The 17,337-nt window shown below is 38.7% G+C and overlaps 1 protein-coding gene and 1 pseudogene across 10 annotated transcripts in view; both read left to right on the forward strand.

Moving 5' to 3' along the window:
* ENTPD1 (ectonucleoside triphosphate diphosphohydrolase 1) overlaps positions 1–7,360 on the forward strand; it is a 106,452-nt gene extending 99,092 nt beyond the window's left edge. For all 10 annotated transcript variants that reach the window (XM_024750679.1, XM_024750676.1, XM_024750673.1 and 7 more), the window contains 3 exons: positions 57–173; positions 1,990–2,127; positions 4,289–7,360. In XM_024750679.1, the coding sequence (XP_024606447.1) occupies positions 57–173; positions 1,990–2,127; positions 4,289–4,495 (462 nt within the window). In that variant the 3' untranslated portion in view covers positions 4,496–7,360. The remainder of the gene's footprint in view (positions 1–56; positions 174–1,989; positions 2,128–4,288) is intronic.
* Positions 7,361–11,054: 3,694 nt separating this feature from the next.
* Positions 11,055–16,602, forward strand: LOC112403286 (52 kDa repressor of the inhibitor of the protein kinase-like; annotated as a pseudogene).
* The last annotated feature ends 735 nt before the right edge of the window (positions 16,603–17,337 follow it).

The following is a 17,337-nucleotide window of genomic DNA, read 5'->3' on the forward strand; positions in this document are numbered from 1 at the left end:
AATCAGTGTCCCTCTGTGTTGGATACTGCACCAAACTCAGCATTTTTCTCTTGCAGGCATTTTCAGCTTTTTACTATGTGATGGAGTTTTTAAACCTTACATCAGAGGAACAGTCAACTCATAAAAAGATGATTAGCACATTGGAAAAGTTCTGCTCTCAGCCTTGGGAAGAGGTAAGTGACTAGAAACAGCATCTGTTACCATTGCTCTCTGCCCTTGACAGCATGGAGGATGTGAGTCTGCTCTTCAAGTCATGCTAATGTGACCAAGATCCAGCACTCATGTTAGAGAAGCCTAGATGGTACACTCAATTAAGAGTAAGTTCACTGGCATTCCTTGATAACTTGGCATACAATGGCTTAAACAAAAAAGGTCTTATTGTTTTCACCTAATTCGAAGTCCGGAAGTAGTCAGTTGCTGGCATGGAGTGGGCAGCTTGACTATCTCAGCCATTCTTCAGTTGTTGTTAGACCTGTTTCCTCATGGAAGCAAGGTGTAGCTTCAGGGATCACAGCCGTGTTCGAGGTCAGAAGAAGGATAGCGCCAGATAAATCTGTTCCTTTCTATAGGAAAGCAAAAGCTATCCCAGAAGCTCCTAGTAGTATTTTCTCTTACATCTCATTGGCCAGGACTGGCTGGGAAAGCAGGATGCAGGATTTTATGACTGGCTTAGAGCCCTAGATCCATCATGAGCTACTTCCTGGAGCTGAGCACATTGTCGCCCACTCCTTCTCCCAACTCCCAGGGAAGATAGGCAGTTCACAGAATCTGCCACAGACACCATTGTGGTAAGACCCTTTTTTCATCAGACAGGTCCAAGGTATCTCCTACTTATTCATAAATTTGAAGCCCCAGATTTTTCTTGTCTGAGGCGCTGAGTCATTCAAGATCCAGTGCTACCTGATGAAAGTTTCCAGGGATGTGAGAGAAGGATATGGAGTCTACTCTGATTTAGAAAAACAGATCACCTAGGAGTGGCTCAAAACAGCAGCTGTTTTAAGTTGACAAAAGTGACTTAAAATGAGTGATTTTAAGAGAGATTGCAAAAGTGATTGCAAAAGTGACCAGTGCTTTCATTCTGAAGATATGCAATTAATTAAAAATGAAGGCTGTTCTCGTGGGCACTGACAACAGAGGAAGGAAGGTTGTGCAAGAGCCTGGACATCTGAAATTTTCTCTAAGTATTTTGTCTGAGTTAGAACATGAAGGAAGAGTATTCAGGGCTTTTGGAAAGAGCAGCTCAAATATGCCTCAGCACTTTACAAAACAGGGGAGGCTTTTCGCAGCTAGTGGTGATCTGTGGAGAAAGACGAGCATCTCGGGTTCTTGAGGAAAATGCTTCCTAAACTGGGTTCCAGAGCAGTGTTTGTCAAATGTTACTATGTGTGTGATCATATGGGGATCATATTAAAAAGCACATTCTGCACTGGCAGATCAGGGGCGAGGATTAACAAATTCTCAGGGGATGCCGCTGCTGCTGGTCCAGAGACCTAACTGAGTGGCAAGGCTTTTTATGAAACTGTTTCTTCAAGATGCTTATAGAGGCTCTAAACCAAAGACTTTGGTCAAGAGCATACAGAAAACTCTGGTTAAACAAAGATTAATAGATTTCTTTCATGCAAGATTTTTCACAGTTTTTAATATGCTAATGTGATTGTGAAACTCATGTTTCACAAGGGATGGCAAACTATAGTAAAATTCAGTGTTGTTGAACCTATCAGACCACAGAAACTACTTTTTTCCCAGAACACTTATCAATGTCTCATAGAACCCTGTGGAGGAACAGATTGCTTAACAGACCCTAAACTGTGAACCCCTGCACCCACTGAAGGAGTGCAGCACCACTCCCAAAGCTCTCTGCAGGGGCCAACTCTCAGGCCCATGTGAGCTGGGGCTTTTTCCTCTCTTGATCAGCTCTAATAGCGAGCATGAGGGCTATGGAGAAGTGCCTGTTGTTGTCCAGTGATGTTTTCTTCACTTCACTTCCAGCTGCAGATGTATTTTGGTGAAGTGAAGGAGAAGTACCTGAGTGAATACTGCTTTTCTGGCACCTACATCCTCGCTCTTCTTCTGAATGGCTATCATTTTACAGCTGAGTCCTGGAAGGATATTCACTTCATGGGCAAGGTTTGTTAGGCTGTGGGGAGGTTGGGTGGTAGTGACTGAAGCAGCTTTGGGCTTAAAAGAGGTAGGAGTCAACCTGATTTAATTTTGGCCTGATGTCCTGTCCTACCACTTCACCTCTAACCCAAGATGGCATCTCCTGATAATGTTGACCAGCCAGTTGTGGATATCCTAAGGAGGGCTACTTGCATTCTCAGCCTCGCCTTTCTGCTCACAGAACAGTGACTAACCCCTTATAAAACAAAAAATGAGATAGTAAAGTAATGTAACAGTATTTCAACAGCCAGTGATTCTGCGTGCTGACTTCAACATCCATCTCAGAGGCCCCTTCGTGAATCCAGAAGGGATGATCATGGTTTGTCACAAGGGGTTAAGGCCTTGTTGATTGTAGCTTCAAGACTCACCAATCTGAAAGCTCGCTGTGAAGAATGAGATGAGTGGCTGTGAATGGGGCCCTTTGCTTAGAAGCCAGGCTTAGCATGAGCCTTAAAGAAGCAAGCCCATAGCTTTGCATTACAATAGCATTACCTCCAGGCATAGAGCAACATTTACATCGGCAGCAAGACTCATGGGCACACTCACGCTTGATGAAAAATATCAAGAGCAGTGTTTCTCTACCTTTTAAGCCCATATCCACTAATGGCAATAACAATTTATCCCTTTATTAAATATGGTGACTTCAAGCAAAACAAAGCATTGAGGCAGCAGAGGGCTGTAGTAGCCTTAAAGATACTAGTTTCATCACACTCTTATCAATATTGACTTTGCTAATTAAAATCTTTTCCTTGTTTTAACATCCCAGTCTTCCTTCCGTTCCATCACAGTTTGTCTGTTAGAGAGATATGTCTATGTCAAATTTACCTAGTGATTTATATTCTTTGAACTCCAATCTATGATCCGTTATTTCTAAACCTTAAGTGATAACCTCTAACTCTGGAGGCTTCCTTGACACAGGCAGTCAGATATGGTTCCATTCCCCATAAAGGGACATGGGCCTTTTTACAAATTATTAATTCCCAGTACTGGTAAAGGTTTAGGGGAGAGGAGCATTCCACATGGTATTGGTTGGAATGTAAACTGGCATAACCTTTGGGAAGACTGTTTTGGCAACATGAGCTAGGAGCCTTAAAACATGTACATCATTTTGTCCAGTTGCTCCATTTCTAGGCTTGATAAATAATTGAACAAAGTGAGTAAAAATGAACATACAAGGCAGTTCATGTCAGTGATGATGTTGCAGAAATCCCTTAAGAGACATGGGATGATGTTTACAAGGAATTGTTACGTGAATAATTCTACATACAATTTAATTCCATTTTTTATGTGAAAAACATGCACAGAGAGGACTGGTAGGATATGTCACAAAATGATAATAGCAGCGATTTCTGAATGATGAAGTAGAGGTAGTTTTTATTTTCTTTTTTAGTATTATCTGTACTTCATGATTTTCCTACCATGACCACATACAACTCATGTAATAGAAACATTTCCACAATTCTTTGTTATTCATACCTGTATAGACTACCTGTATTTCAATACATTTTGAGGTGACTTGAAAATATTCCTAGGAAGATGGCAGGGTTGGAGAATGTTTTTTTATTTAAGAATAATCCTTTCTCATGCATATGCAGTCTTTCATCTTGTCAAGTAAGACTGACTTGCTGGGATTATTCCCCAATTTTTCCCTAGTTGAATCATAAAAGAAGTCCTGGTTTCATATGGATGAGATTCCTGGGCCTGACATTGATACACAAGGCCAGGGACGGTCATTATTCTCTCACCCTTTACCCGCTTCCTGTCATCCACACCCCCTTCCCTACCCCAGCCACCCACATTCACACAAACAGCAAAAGAAGAATGCAAATTTCCAAAGGCCTAATTTAAATTAAGTTCTTCTAGGCAGGAGAACTGAGCCGTCATTCCCCAAATTCCTCTCTGAATTGGGGGAATTTAGTAGTGAGGCCCCACACTCCTCTTCTTAATCACTTGCTCCTGCTCCATTTTCCCCACAGCCATCTTCCCAATTCAGAATATAAAAGTAATCCATTTAGAGAACTGAACATGGTGCTCTCACTTCCTGGGTGCTCAGTGTTATGGATAGGGTTGCATGAAAGCTCATTTAATCCTCGGACCAGAAACAACAGACTTTCCCCACTGTTTGCAGGTCCGGAGCACCAGCGTCGGGTGGACTTTGGGCTACATGCTGAACCTGACCAACATGATCCCATCTGAAGAGCCATTGTCCACACCTCTCTCCCACTCCACATATGTCTTCCTCATGGTCCTCTTCTCCCTGATCCTGGTCATAGTGGTCGTAATAGGCATATTTATCTTTCACAAGCCTTCGTATTTCTGGAAAGACATGGTATAGCAGGAACAGCTGAAATCTGCTGGCTGGAGTGAGAAGAAAACTTGCCCAGGGAGCACTTTCCTCCACAGTGGTGTTCAAGGCCAGTCTTGACCAGCATGAAGCTTCCTTGGCTTTTGCTGAAGCCTTTCCATGGGAGGTATTTACCACCCACTGCCTCAAGAACTTCCTGGCAGACATTGTCTCTTTTGTGAGCCTCTCCAAACTCCCCCCCCCTTTCTCTTTTGTACTCTGTGCTTGTGTAGCTCTTGAAGACCTGCCTCCTTTCATGATAGTTGCTTTATAAAAGAACAATATTGACTTTATCCAGAAGAACTGAGAGTCCTGAGTCCTGTGCTGGGAAATTGCCCTGGCTAAAAGAAGAATCTTGGGAACTGATTCAGTTGTGGTCTTACAGACCCTTTCTCTCTCCTGTTTCCCGTTTATTAAGAAAGCCATCCAATGCCTTTGGAGAAGACAGACATATATCCCATGCCCAGCCTGCCCTTTGCATGGGAGAATTTTCTAGTCTAGGCAAGTACGTGCTAGGGCGAAAGAGTCCTACAAAGGAATTTATGGGATGTGCAGTTAATCCAATAGTGAATCCAAGACAAAAGAGGGATGTGGGTAAGTCACATATTCCTGGGTGATGCCAAAATGCTAGAGTGGGACACCCAGACCAGAGATTATTTAAAAAGCTGCTGTACATATACATAGGCATTCAAATATCAGGGCGTATTATCTGGTAGGTGTACACATGTCAGGAAGAAAAATACAGTTACAACACAAGGTCAGGAAAGTGCATCCTCCAACACATCTATTGGGGTTTTGTTTTTATTGCAGTAAAACGCATATAACCTAAAATTCACCATTATGACATATACAATTTAGTGGCATTTAGTACATTCACAATGTTGTGCCACTGTCACCAATATCTAATTCCAGAATATTTTCATCACTAAGAAATTATTGGCTGGGGATAAGACCATCCTGTGGTAGGCTTGAATCATCAACCTTTCCATTTAGCCAAGCATTGCTAACCAGTTGCACCACAAAGATGCTCACTGAGTTTTAAAGCCATGCCATATCTTACTGTCCCAGGGTTTAATTTAGTGCAAGAGTTGCATCAGTGAAGAGTGGCATGCCTTTTTTGTTGTCATGGTATTTACACAACAAAATGTGCAAGGAACCACATCTGCAAGTTTTGCTGCCGGTTCTAGGTACTTTCGCTTTAAGCATCTTTGCCATAGACATTTTTGCCACAAAACATTTCACTGCAAATAATTGGCTCGAAAGCAATTTTGCCATAAAAGATAAAATAATGGAAAATCAAAGAGGGATAATTAAAAGGACATAATGAAACGAATAACAAAATTCAAGACTTATTGTGAAATGTAAAATATTTGAGTGCATTTAAAGTGTGTGTTGATTCATGGCAATACTGTACACATAACTGATTTATTTTGTGGGCTGTATCTAAGCACTTGTCTTCCAAGTCTTTCATTCATAGCATTTTATACTTTTTTTTTTTTGCTCATTGATTTGTCTCCTCGTTCTGCATCGTACTTTTTCTTTTTTGCTAAAATTTTTTCCTTCGTAAAGAGCGATGTAAGTTTCCAAATACTTAGAGGCATCTTTGTAACTGAGCTTTGTGTTGTGTTTTGAAAGCTTCTACACGGTTGTCGTTTGTTCTTGGCATATTGTCACGTGTCCATTGATAGATGTTCCAAAGTTGTGTGGGAAATGTGGGTTCACCTCTGCACCTTCCAGGGCCTTGGTCTCTTTCTCCTCCACTGTAGTGTGTTTCAAAATAAGGAGCCAACTTTTGGGGCAAATCACTGTCATATGCCAGCTCGATAAAGCCATCAATAATGTCGCCAACTGGAAGAAATGCTAACATATTTCAACCAGTTGAAACCAAACTGTCAAACCAAAAACTGTCAACCAGTTATTTTATCTTTCACAGGGAATTTGTCTTACAGCCAATTAGTTATTCGACGAAAATGTTTGTTGCAGAAGTGCTTGTGGCAGAGATGTCAATGGCAAAGATGCTTATGGTGAAGGTACCTAGAACCCATTTCAAGATGTAATTAATATATGTTACTAATGATATATATATTTTAATATTTTTTGAAATCTGTTGTGTATATTACACTTACAGCACATCCTAACCAGGACTCCATTTCAAGTGCTCAGTAGCCACGTGTGGCTAGTGGCTACCATATTGAATAGCACACGTCTAAAAGTACATTCACAGCTAAAAAGACACAGGCAATAACACTTTGTCTTTCTCTTGAGGGGGGGGAATTTTCTTTAAACAGCTATAGATGCTATAACATTCTTGCTATTATTTATTATATATGAAGTTTAACATTATTCTTAACAAGCTTTTAACATCCCAGCTCAGAATTTCACATTACTCCTCAGGTTTTGTTGCCTTTTTTGTGAAGACACAGATGCCTATTACTCAGGCCAAGATGCCTGATGAAAGACCTTTGGGAAATTTAATCTGGATTCAAAGATAATACAAGATAATTGGATGCTTATATTCTATGGTCAAAATGTAAACTTGAATATTAAAATAAAGATTAGTCTCTTAATAGCTCACAGAGCAAAGTTTACCATATAATAGTAACGTTACTATTAAAATATATTCTCATTTATTGTCAGTTTGAAAGATGAGCTGAATTTCACTGAAATTGGTCTCATTCCTCTCTGATTCAGAGTCTAATAGTTGCTATCTGGTTAGAACATGAGTTGCTCATAGTTAGCCTATGCTAGCCAGGTATTTCTTTCAGTTTGTGCTAGTTTTATAATTTTTTTAAATTTCTTATAACAACCTCAAAATTTCAGTGGCTTACCACAATAAACATTGATTTTTCATGTTCATGGGTCTGCAAGTCAGCTAGTATATCTACTTGCGGTCGTAGGTCTGGTTCAGGCCTGCTCCATATATCTCCCACTCTCCTTGTCTGGTGGCTTCCTGAGCCATGTTCCCATGATGAGTGGTAGGGGCACAAGAAAGGGAGAGAAAATACAGGATGCCTCTTCAGGCCTTGGCCAGGACAGGACCCTGTCACTTCCATCCACATTCTACTGACCAAAATAAGTCACATGACTAAGCCCAACATTAGGGAGCTGGAGAAATACTGGGAGGAATGGCAGAGTCATGTGGCAAAGGACATGAATAACTAATTCTAACACCGAAAATTCGTGAAACATTGGGCACAACGATTCAATCTACCACAGAGTCTCATTAACTGAAACATAAAGTACGTTTTCTTCAAATTAAAATCTACTTATCTTGCCAAAGAATATTCTTCTTAAAAAATGTCATTTCTTCTGTGACATCATCAATTACAACTTTTTTTCACGGCCTTAATCAAGGTGCTCTGGCAGCTCCTAAATTAGTCTCATATTCTAAAATGATAGATTTCCTAAGAGACCATCTATTTATTTTCTTTATATGTTTAGGACAGTGTATATAGTTAACTACCCAAGTTTTTATTTGCACAAGACCTAATACAACTGAACATAATTGGTTTTATCACAGGTATAATGGATTTTTTAATAAAAGGGAAAGGAATGTCTCCAAAAGCCTTCTCTTTCAAAAGTGGCATTTAAGGACTGTGCATGTGGTAAAAGCATTGTTGTACTTTTTGCATTTCTCTATTTTAAGTAATTTAATTTCTAAATTTAAATTGATGATATAATGATGGCACCACTGTCATCAGCATCTGAGTTGACTTTTTATTTTTATATCCCTTTTGCATGATGAATAGCAGAGAACATGGATTAGTCAATGAGAAGTGAGATACAGTCACCTAAGAAACAACATCATTTCTTATAATGAAGTTCTAAGAAGAGAGGGGAGGAAAGTCATGTGAGCCAGACAGGGAACAGTATGTATTTAGGATGACTTAAACTGAACTCTACCCTTCCTCCTAAACCTGCTCCTCCTCCTGCATTTTATCATGATTAATGCCACCACTGCCTCTAGTAACCAAGATCAGAATCAACTTTATCAATGTTGAAGTGACAGGGGCCTGTCCTGGCCAAGACCTGCCCATTCTGCCTTTGCAGCATTTTTCATTTTGATTCCCCTTTACAATCTTGTTGTTATCACCCCAGTAGAGACCTGATATCAGGAACAGTAATCTTGTCTCCAAACTATTACTTCCAGATTAATCTTTATAAAAAGTGGGCTTAATCACATTGCTCCTCAACTAAAACTGTTGGTGACTTTCTATTGCCTATGAAATAAGGTCATACTCTCCAACAGACATTCAGGCCCTTTGATCCATGCCTATAAGCTCTCCCAGGCTTACATCCCACTTTACCCTCTGATGTTCCTTACACTCTAGCCAAGGTAGACTGATTCTTTACCCAGAGCTGTTCAGGTTATTTGCTCAACTTGGAGCACCTTTGCCCCACTCTGCGTTTAAGGCTCAGCTCAAATGACCCTTCTTCAGTGAAGTCTTCTCCAAATCTCTAAGTCAGAATAAACTGCTTCTTCCCTGTGCTATCACAGCCCTTTACCTGGGCCTCCATTAGAGCATTCAGACCATTCTATTCAGTATTTGGGTTAAGCTTCTTGGGGACGAGATACGTGACCTATCCCTTTTTGAAAAGTTGGGCTCAGGGGTATTTTAGCAGGAACTAAGGTAACAGTGCTAGTTAATCGCTCTGTCCATTGCCAGATGGGCTGGTCCATACCACTGTTTCTGCATCAGTATCCTTATTTATGTTATCTCTTGACATGACCATCCTCTTCCTCCAGCTTGTAAGGACCAGCTCAACTCCTGACTCCCCAGTGAAGCCCTCTTTGATTTTACCCACATTGAACTTTCCCTTCTGGACCATGCATTTAGTTTCAATAGAGCTCACTACGTGGGAATTGATTGTACATATTATTAAAGTAGAATTTTAAGAATTAGAATGGACCTTAAAAGGTAATGTTTATCAAAATTTAATGTGTATATGACTTACCCAAGGGTCTTGTTGAAGTAAAAATTACTTAATTTTAATTAATAAAAAATGATTCAGTAGGTCTGGGGTGAGGCTGAGGTGTTCTACATTTCTAACAAGCTGCCAGGTAATGCCACTACAACTGTATGGGGACCAAACTTTGGGTATCAAAGATCTAGATTACTTTCCCATTCCATGGGGTTCCTTCTAATGGCTCTCAGATAAGTGGCCATCTACTGCCTGACTGCCATACTTCATTTGGCAGCCTGTTCCACAGTGGGCCAGCTCGACTGCCACTTACAAAGCTTACTCCCTCTGCTATACAACAACCCCCAAGTGTTTCTTCCTTTGTCAGTTTTCTGTGCCTCAGGAGTTTTCTGTTTGTGCTGCCCTCTGCCTTTGGGGAGCCACTGCCTGGCACTCAAGTGAAGAACTGGTGTGCCTCAGAGGGATTTCTCCCAGCTCTTCACCCTGCCCCTAGCCTTCAGTTACTGCCTCTGTGCTCTTGGTAGAACCCTGTGGGAAAGAGCTGGAAGGTGATCCATAATGCACGCCTACATGCAACCTTTGAAGATTCTTTAAAATTTCTGCTGGTTTCTTATTATTTTTGTTTCTGATAGCTTTTTCCTTTGCTGTAACTCTACCAAGGATGAAAGAGTTCTGATGGGTTTTAAATACTGTGATTTTGTAGTCTAGCCAGCTGGGTAGAAGCTACAATCTCTTGCCATATGCACACAAGAATTATTTGTAAAATGAAAAAAAATGAATCATAAGGAAATTATTTTTACGAAGTTTACAACCAGAAATGCAATTCATTAGCATATGTAACTAAAAGTACAACCTCAATAAATTAGATTTCTGAGTTTGAAAAAGCAACAATTATATATGTTCCACACTGTTAGTTTCCTTATATTTATAAATACTCTTAAATATTTCAAAAAATGTAGATGGCTCATTTTGTAATAACACAAGTTGCCTTTTGACATACAACTTAAATTTTCTATTATGAAATGATTTTTGGACAAGTAACAATGAAAAAGGGGCAAAGATAGGTAAATGGTGGGCTGTTGGTAAAGTGAACTACTCAATACCAATTGAACTTTTTTCTGATGGTAAATCATAATGCTCTCTCTAAAGCTCATCAATATACAGGCATACATATTTATAATCAGTAGCTTAAAAATATGACTTTTTGCGCTATTCCGTACCTCTTGGATTTTTACCTCTACATTAGTCAACCGAACCACCTTTTAGGAATACGCATGAAGATGGAAGTCCCTGTGAAGAATATGGTGTGAATCTCCTCTGTCTCCTGCAGTTAAATCCATTTGAAGGATATATTCTTCGATTATCATCTGGACAGAGAGGTCTAAATAGAAACAAGTTATTTTTAACTTTTTATTATGAGAATTTTCAAACACAAAGTAGAATAATGCAATACACATCCATGTGCCCATTACAGAATTCATCGTCATCATTTTGCTAATCTTGCAGAAACAAGTGTTAATTATAATCAGAGATAAAACAGGGTTCAAACTTAGTGGACAAGAGTAAAATATACTTTTTTACCAACAGTCAGATGGTGAAGGTGGGCAGAATCATTGCATGGTGCAACATGGTAAAGTACATAGAGGGTTAAGGTCCTTAATAGAAGGATGCATCTTGCATGAAAGGAGGTGGGACATATTTTATAGGCCCCTCTTCAGGCTGCAGGAAGAATCAGGACCACAGCTACACTTGCCTATTTATTTTTTAGATTATGAAGTTAAAGAGAATAGCAGAATCATTCTGGTATAGCAGTAAATCAATGGATTACGTTACTTATAGACAGTCTCTTCTAAAATATTCCTTTGACACTGAGAAGCTGAAGAAGGCTAATGAATCACCTATTTTAAATTGTAATTTTTGCTTTTCATGTATGTTTAAACCTAAAACCTCTCTTTTAGTACGACTGAAATATACCTTTGTGGGATAAGTCTAGCACATTTTTAATGTAAATATTCAATAGTTTCTAAAAAGATCCCTGTTTTTCTCCCTGCTACAGTCCCTTCTTATCCAAATTGCTAATATGCTGTGTTACTTAGGCCTGCCAGTGCTGGGTAAGCTAAAAGGAAGAGGGCAGGAAGAATTCTGTCTTTGCTGTCATCTGGCTTTTCTCCCCCTTCAAAACAAGGTCTCTTTTAATCTATCTAAAATTTTCCTTTAGGTTTTTTCCACCTAAGCAGAATATCTTTGAGCCATTTTATTTTAAAACAACTTTATTGGAGTATCATTGCTTTACAATGCTGTGTTAGTTTCTGCTGTATAAAGTGACTTACTTCACTCTGTTTGGCAGACTATAGGTCCATCCACCTCACTACAAATAATTTTGTTTCTTTTTATGGCTAATATTCCATTGAATATATGTGCCACATCTTCATTATCCATTCATCTATCAATGGACATTAGGTTGCTTCCATGTCCTGGCTACTGTAAACAGTGCTGCAATGAACAATATACATCACTTGAGGGTGCTGATCATTAAGAAGTCTTGACTTTTTCCCAGGTCTGTGGGGGAAAATATGCTATAAGTCCTTAGTATTCTAACAGTAAGTGAAGGATAAATGCTAAGTTATTAGCAAAGTCTCCCATTATTCAAGTCAGCAGAACACAATTTTGTTGTGATGTCCCCTAAATTGGGAGGGATGTGCCACATTTTAACTTTACTTCTTTGTATCTGCTAATGAGCACAAAATTCTCTCTTGCAGCTATCAACTTGTAAATTTCCAAACAAAAGTGTGTTGGTATTAAACAGAATAGTTTTTTTTCTGAAAGTTGGTGAACAACACATTTCACAACATCTTTTCATTTAAAGGACTATTTCATAACCAGATCACTTTTACCACAATTTATATGATATGGGTTAAGGAAATAATCTTAAAAATATGGCTGGATTACTGAACTGACTTCATGTCACAAAATATAATAAAAACATATATTGATTTTTATATAATTATTCCTAAGATCTATTAATAGATTATAATAGAAAATATTTAATATCAATACACTTGGGCTGTTTCCAATTTTTGACTATTATAAATAAAGTCACTATGAGCATTCATATCAGTTTTTTATGTAAACACAAGTTTTCATATTTCTAGGATAAATGCTCAAGACTGCAACTGCTGGGTCAGATGTTAAATCCATTTTTAGTTTTATAGGGAACTGCATAATTACATAGGGGACTACAGAACTACATATAGGGAACTACATAAACATAAAAATACACCAACTTGATACAGAGTTTAAAAGAGGAATAGATAGCATTTGGGATGACAAAAAGATAACTATTAAAAACACAGGATGAGATATTATAATTGACCACAAAGTCAGAACTTTGCTTTCCAGCAACAAGAACAAAAAGGAAAGTTTAATTAAAAAACAACAAAAAACCCCCAAACTAAACAACAAAAAAACGTAATATTGTCTAAAAAAAACAACCAAATGAATGGGAGAAAATATTTGCAAATGATATGACTGATAAAGGGTTAATATCCAAAATATATAAACAGCTCATACAACTCAGTATCAAAAAAACAAACAACCTGATTTTAAAAATGGGCAGAACACCTGAATAGGAATTTTTCCAAAGAAGATATACAGGTGGCCAACAGGCACATGAAAAGATGCTCAACATCGGTAATCAACAGAGAAATGCAAATCAAAACCACAATGAGATATCACCTCACACCTGTCAGATGGTCATCATCAAAAAGACCACAGATAACAAGTGTTGGTGAGAATGTGAAGAAAAGGGAACCCTAGTACATTGCTTGGAATGTAAATTGGTACAGCCACTATGGAAAACAGTATAGAGGTTCCTCAGAAAACTAAAAATAGAACTACCATATGATCCAGCAATTCCATTCCAGAGTATATATCCAAAGAAAACAAAAACACTAAATTTCAAAAGATATATGCACCCCATATTTGTGGTGACAAAAGTTTTTAGAGAAGATTTGATTATTAATAGAAGGATGGTAGAATAAACTAATGTATAGTTTTGGACCATTATATAACTTTTATCAGGAATGAGTTCAGTCTTTTATCTATTGACCTGATGGAATGTCTATAATATACTATTAAGGAACAGTATTCATTGAAGGGTAATATGTACTGTTTGAGATCCCATTTTTATTTATTATTATTATAAAAAATTAAAAAAAAATTTATTTTTGGCTGGGCTGCGGCTCATGGGATCTTAATTCCCAAACCAGAGATTGAACCCCGGCCACGGAAGTGAAAGTGCCGAGTTTAAGTGCCAAGTTTTAACCCTTGAAGAGAAGGAAAACAATACTTAAAATCTTTATTTGAAATTTTGATTCTTATGGGAAAACGGAACATACCTCTGGATGGACATGAAGCTGATGAAATCCCAGAAGGTCTCTTTACTCCTGATAACTTTCAAACACTGCCTGAGTACCAGATCAATTCTGGCGAAGAGGTTCTGAGAAAGCGCTTTGAGACAACAGCAGTTAACACATTGTTCGAAAACATAGCAGAAACAGATGCTAGAGATCTGTGAGAGCTGCATTTGGGAAGAAACCCTCAGAGAAGTGGGAGACTCTCACTTCTTTTCCATCATCACTGACGATGTGGTGGACATAGCAGGGAAAGAGTACCTGCCTGTGTTGGTGAGGTTTGTTGATGAAGCTCACAACCTGAGAGAGGAATCTGTGGGCTTCCTGCCTTATGAAACTGATGCAGAAATTTTGGCTGTGAAATTTCACACTATGATAACTGAGAAGTGGGGATTCAACATAGAGTACTGTCGTGGCCAGGCTTACATTGTGTCCAGTGGATTTTCTTCCAAAATGCAAGTTGTTGCTTCTAGACTTTTAGAGAAATATCCCCAAGGTATCTACACACTCTGCTCTTCCTGTGCCTTAAATATGTGGTTGGCAAAATCACTGCCTGTTATGGGAGTATCTGTCACATTAGGAACAATTGAGGAAGTTTGTTCTTTTTTCCATCCATCACCACAACTGCTTTTAGAGCTTGACAATGTAATTTCTGTCCTTTTTCAGAACAATGAAGAAAGGGGCAAAGAACTGAAGGAAATTTGCCATTCTCCAGTGGACAGGCAGGCATGATGCTTTTGAAATCTTAGTGGACCTCCTACAAGCACTTGTTGTATGTTTAGATGGTATAAATAGTGTCACAAATGTTAGATGGAATAACTGTATAGCTGGCCAAGCATTTGTACTCTGTAGTGCGGTAACAGATTTTGATTTCATCGTTACCATTGTTGTTCTTAAAAATGTTCTATCTTTTACAACAGCCTTTGGGAAAAATCTTCAGGGGTAAACTTCTGATGTCTTCTTTGCAGCCAGTAGTTTGACTGCAGTGCTGCATTCACTAAATGAAGTGATGAAAAATATCGAAGTTTATCATGAATTTTGGTTTGAGGAAGCCACAAATTTGGCAACCAAACTTGATATTCAGATGAAACTCCCAGGGAAGTTTCACAGAGCTCAGCACAATAACCTGGAATCTCAGCTAACCTCTGAGACTTACTATAAAGAAACTCTTAAGTGTTCCAACAGTGGAACACATTATTCAGGAACTGAAAGATATCTTCTCAGAACAGCACCTCAAAGCTCTTACATGCTTACCTCTGGTACCGTCAGTCATGGGACAGCTCAGATTCAATACATCAGAGGAGCATCACGCTGACATGTACGGAAGTGATTTACCTAATCCTGACACACTCTCTGCTGAGCTGCAGTGTTGGAGAATCAGGTGGAAACACGGAAAAATATAGCACTTCCATCCACTGTTTATGAAGCTCTTCATCTGGCAGACATCAAGATTTTCCTAATGTTTATGCATTGCTCAAGGCCCTACGTATTCTTTCTGTGATGAAGGTTGAGAATGAACGCTATGAAAATGGGCAAAAGCATCTCAAAGCATACCTGAGGAACACTTTGACAGACCAAAGGTAAAGTAACTTGGCTTTGCTAAACATAAATTTGGATATAAAACACGATTTGGATTTAATGGTGGATACATATATCAAACTCTATACAAGTAAGTCAGAGCTTCCTATACATAATTCAGAAACCATTGAAAATACCTAAGAGACTTTTAAAATAGCCTCTCTCTTATGTTTGATATTTGAAAAAATCTGTAAGAAATCTAAAAATACCTTACAGCAAAGTTGTAAGGTGTACGTAGGCCACTTAATCACTGAATATCTTGACCTGTAGGCCTCCCATTGAGTACATTAGTCATTGATAATCTGCCTGTTTAAATGGCCTGTTTGAAGTTCCATGCTTTGGAGACCTAACTGTTCTTCCAGAAGATAGCATTGAAAGTACCATGTTACACTCTGTGTGATCTCTGCTAATGGCACTTTGGAATTGTATTAGTTAAGTCGTTTTAGACACTAACATTTATCACTGTGGATCCAATTGTCAGGTATTGAGTTATCAGTTCTTTGAAGAAATAACTTTTGAGGAGGTATGGGTGGAAGGAATACATTTTATAAACATTACAGTGAAGCTCATGACTGACCTTTGAATAATAGGAGTTTTAAGTATGCTGTTAAAAATCTGTAAGGGACTCTTAAGAAAATTATCAGACTGTAAGAGAAACATGTGAGCTTGCCAAACAAGGATTTCAGTGTAGATTCTGTCTTTATCAAATGAAGTTAAAGTAACAAGTTATAATTAAAGTTTGAATGGAAGAGCCTGCCATTGTCGTTCCACATCTGGTTGTTGTTTATATTCCTTTATTGAGCCTACATCTTCATAAGCTTTTTGGCAGGTATATGTTGAACACTTCTGTTTCATGGTCAAAGCAGGATCAGAGGCCATGGATACTGACAACTGATTTGTCTGTTTTTTTCTGTCTTTTTCCATGATCTACTGCCTCATCTTGATTTATAAGCAAAACCTAGAAAACCTACAAAAATAAGTGTTTTGTGGTTTATCTAGGAATAATACAGAAAATATTGCTGTAATTTTTGGTGAAGAAAATCAATTTTGTATAGCTTTTATCAACCTAAACAAAGTGTGAATTTTGTTTTTAAAAAAAAGTGGGGTAGGGCTTCCCTGGTGGCGCAGTGGTTGAGAGTCTGCCTGCCGATGCAGGGGACACGGGTTCGTGCCCCGGTCCGGGAAGATCCCACATGCTGCGGAGCAGCTGGGCCCGGGTGTCATGGCCACTGAGCCTGTGCGTCAGGAGCCAGGGCTCCGCAATGGGAGAGGCCACAACAGTGAGAGGGCCGCGTAAAAAAAAAAAAAAATTGTGGGGTAGAAAGTTTAAGGAACGATAAAAGAACAGTAGCTGTGAGTAGGAAAAGGAAAGAATGGCTAGCTACATTATAGACCATGACAAATCATCACCACAGTAATCTGGCTATGTGATTTTCACTACTAGAATTTAGTTACATTTATATATATATCAGTTGAAAAAGCAAATGGCTAAACTGAACTAGGGTGGACAGTATGCTGGGAAAAAGTGGAAGCAAGACAAAAGGCAAGGAAAGTTTAGATACTGGTGTGAATAAATAATAAACCAAGTAATGTGGCTAGACAAGGAAGAAAGTTAATCTATTGACAGAGACTACCGATGATAAAATGGTAGTCAAGAGACAGGGTCTTCATGAGGTGAGGGATTAAATATAGAAAAATAAGGGAGAGAGAGAGATGAAGAAGGAGAAGAGAAGAAGAAGGAAAGGAGAAGGTTAGACTTTAGGATTTTTAATATTGAACAGTCTTAGATGTTATGGTCCTGCAGACAGTCAGTTAAGGGAATTTGGGGTGCTGAACCTGTGATACACGTGAAGTTTTCTGGGTGTTTACCAAGTATGACAGAACCTAGAGGCAGTGTACGATTTACCGATCTCTGGATCT

This window comes from Neophocaena asiaeorientalis, unplaced genomic scaffold (assembly GCF_003031525.2).
Source record: "Neophocaena asiaeorientalis asiaeorientalis breed wild unplaced genomic scaffold, Neophocaena_asiaeorientalis_V1.1 scaffold807, whole genome shotgun sequence".
NCBI classification, from domain to species: domain Eukaryota; kingdom Metazoa; phylum Chordata; class Mammalia; order Artiodactyla; family Phocoenidae; genus Neophocaena; species Neophocaena asiaeorientalis.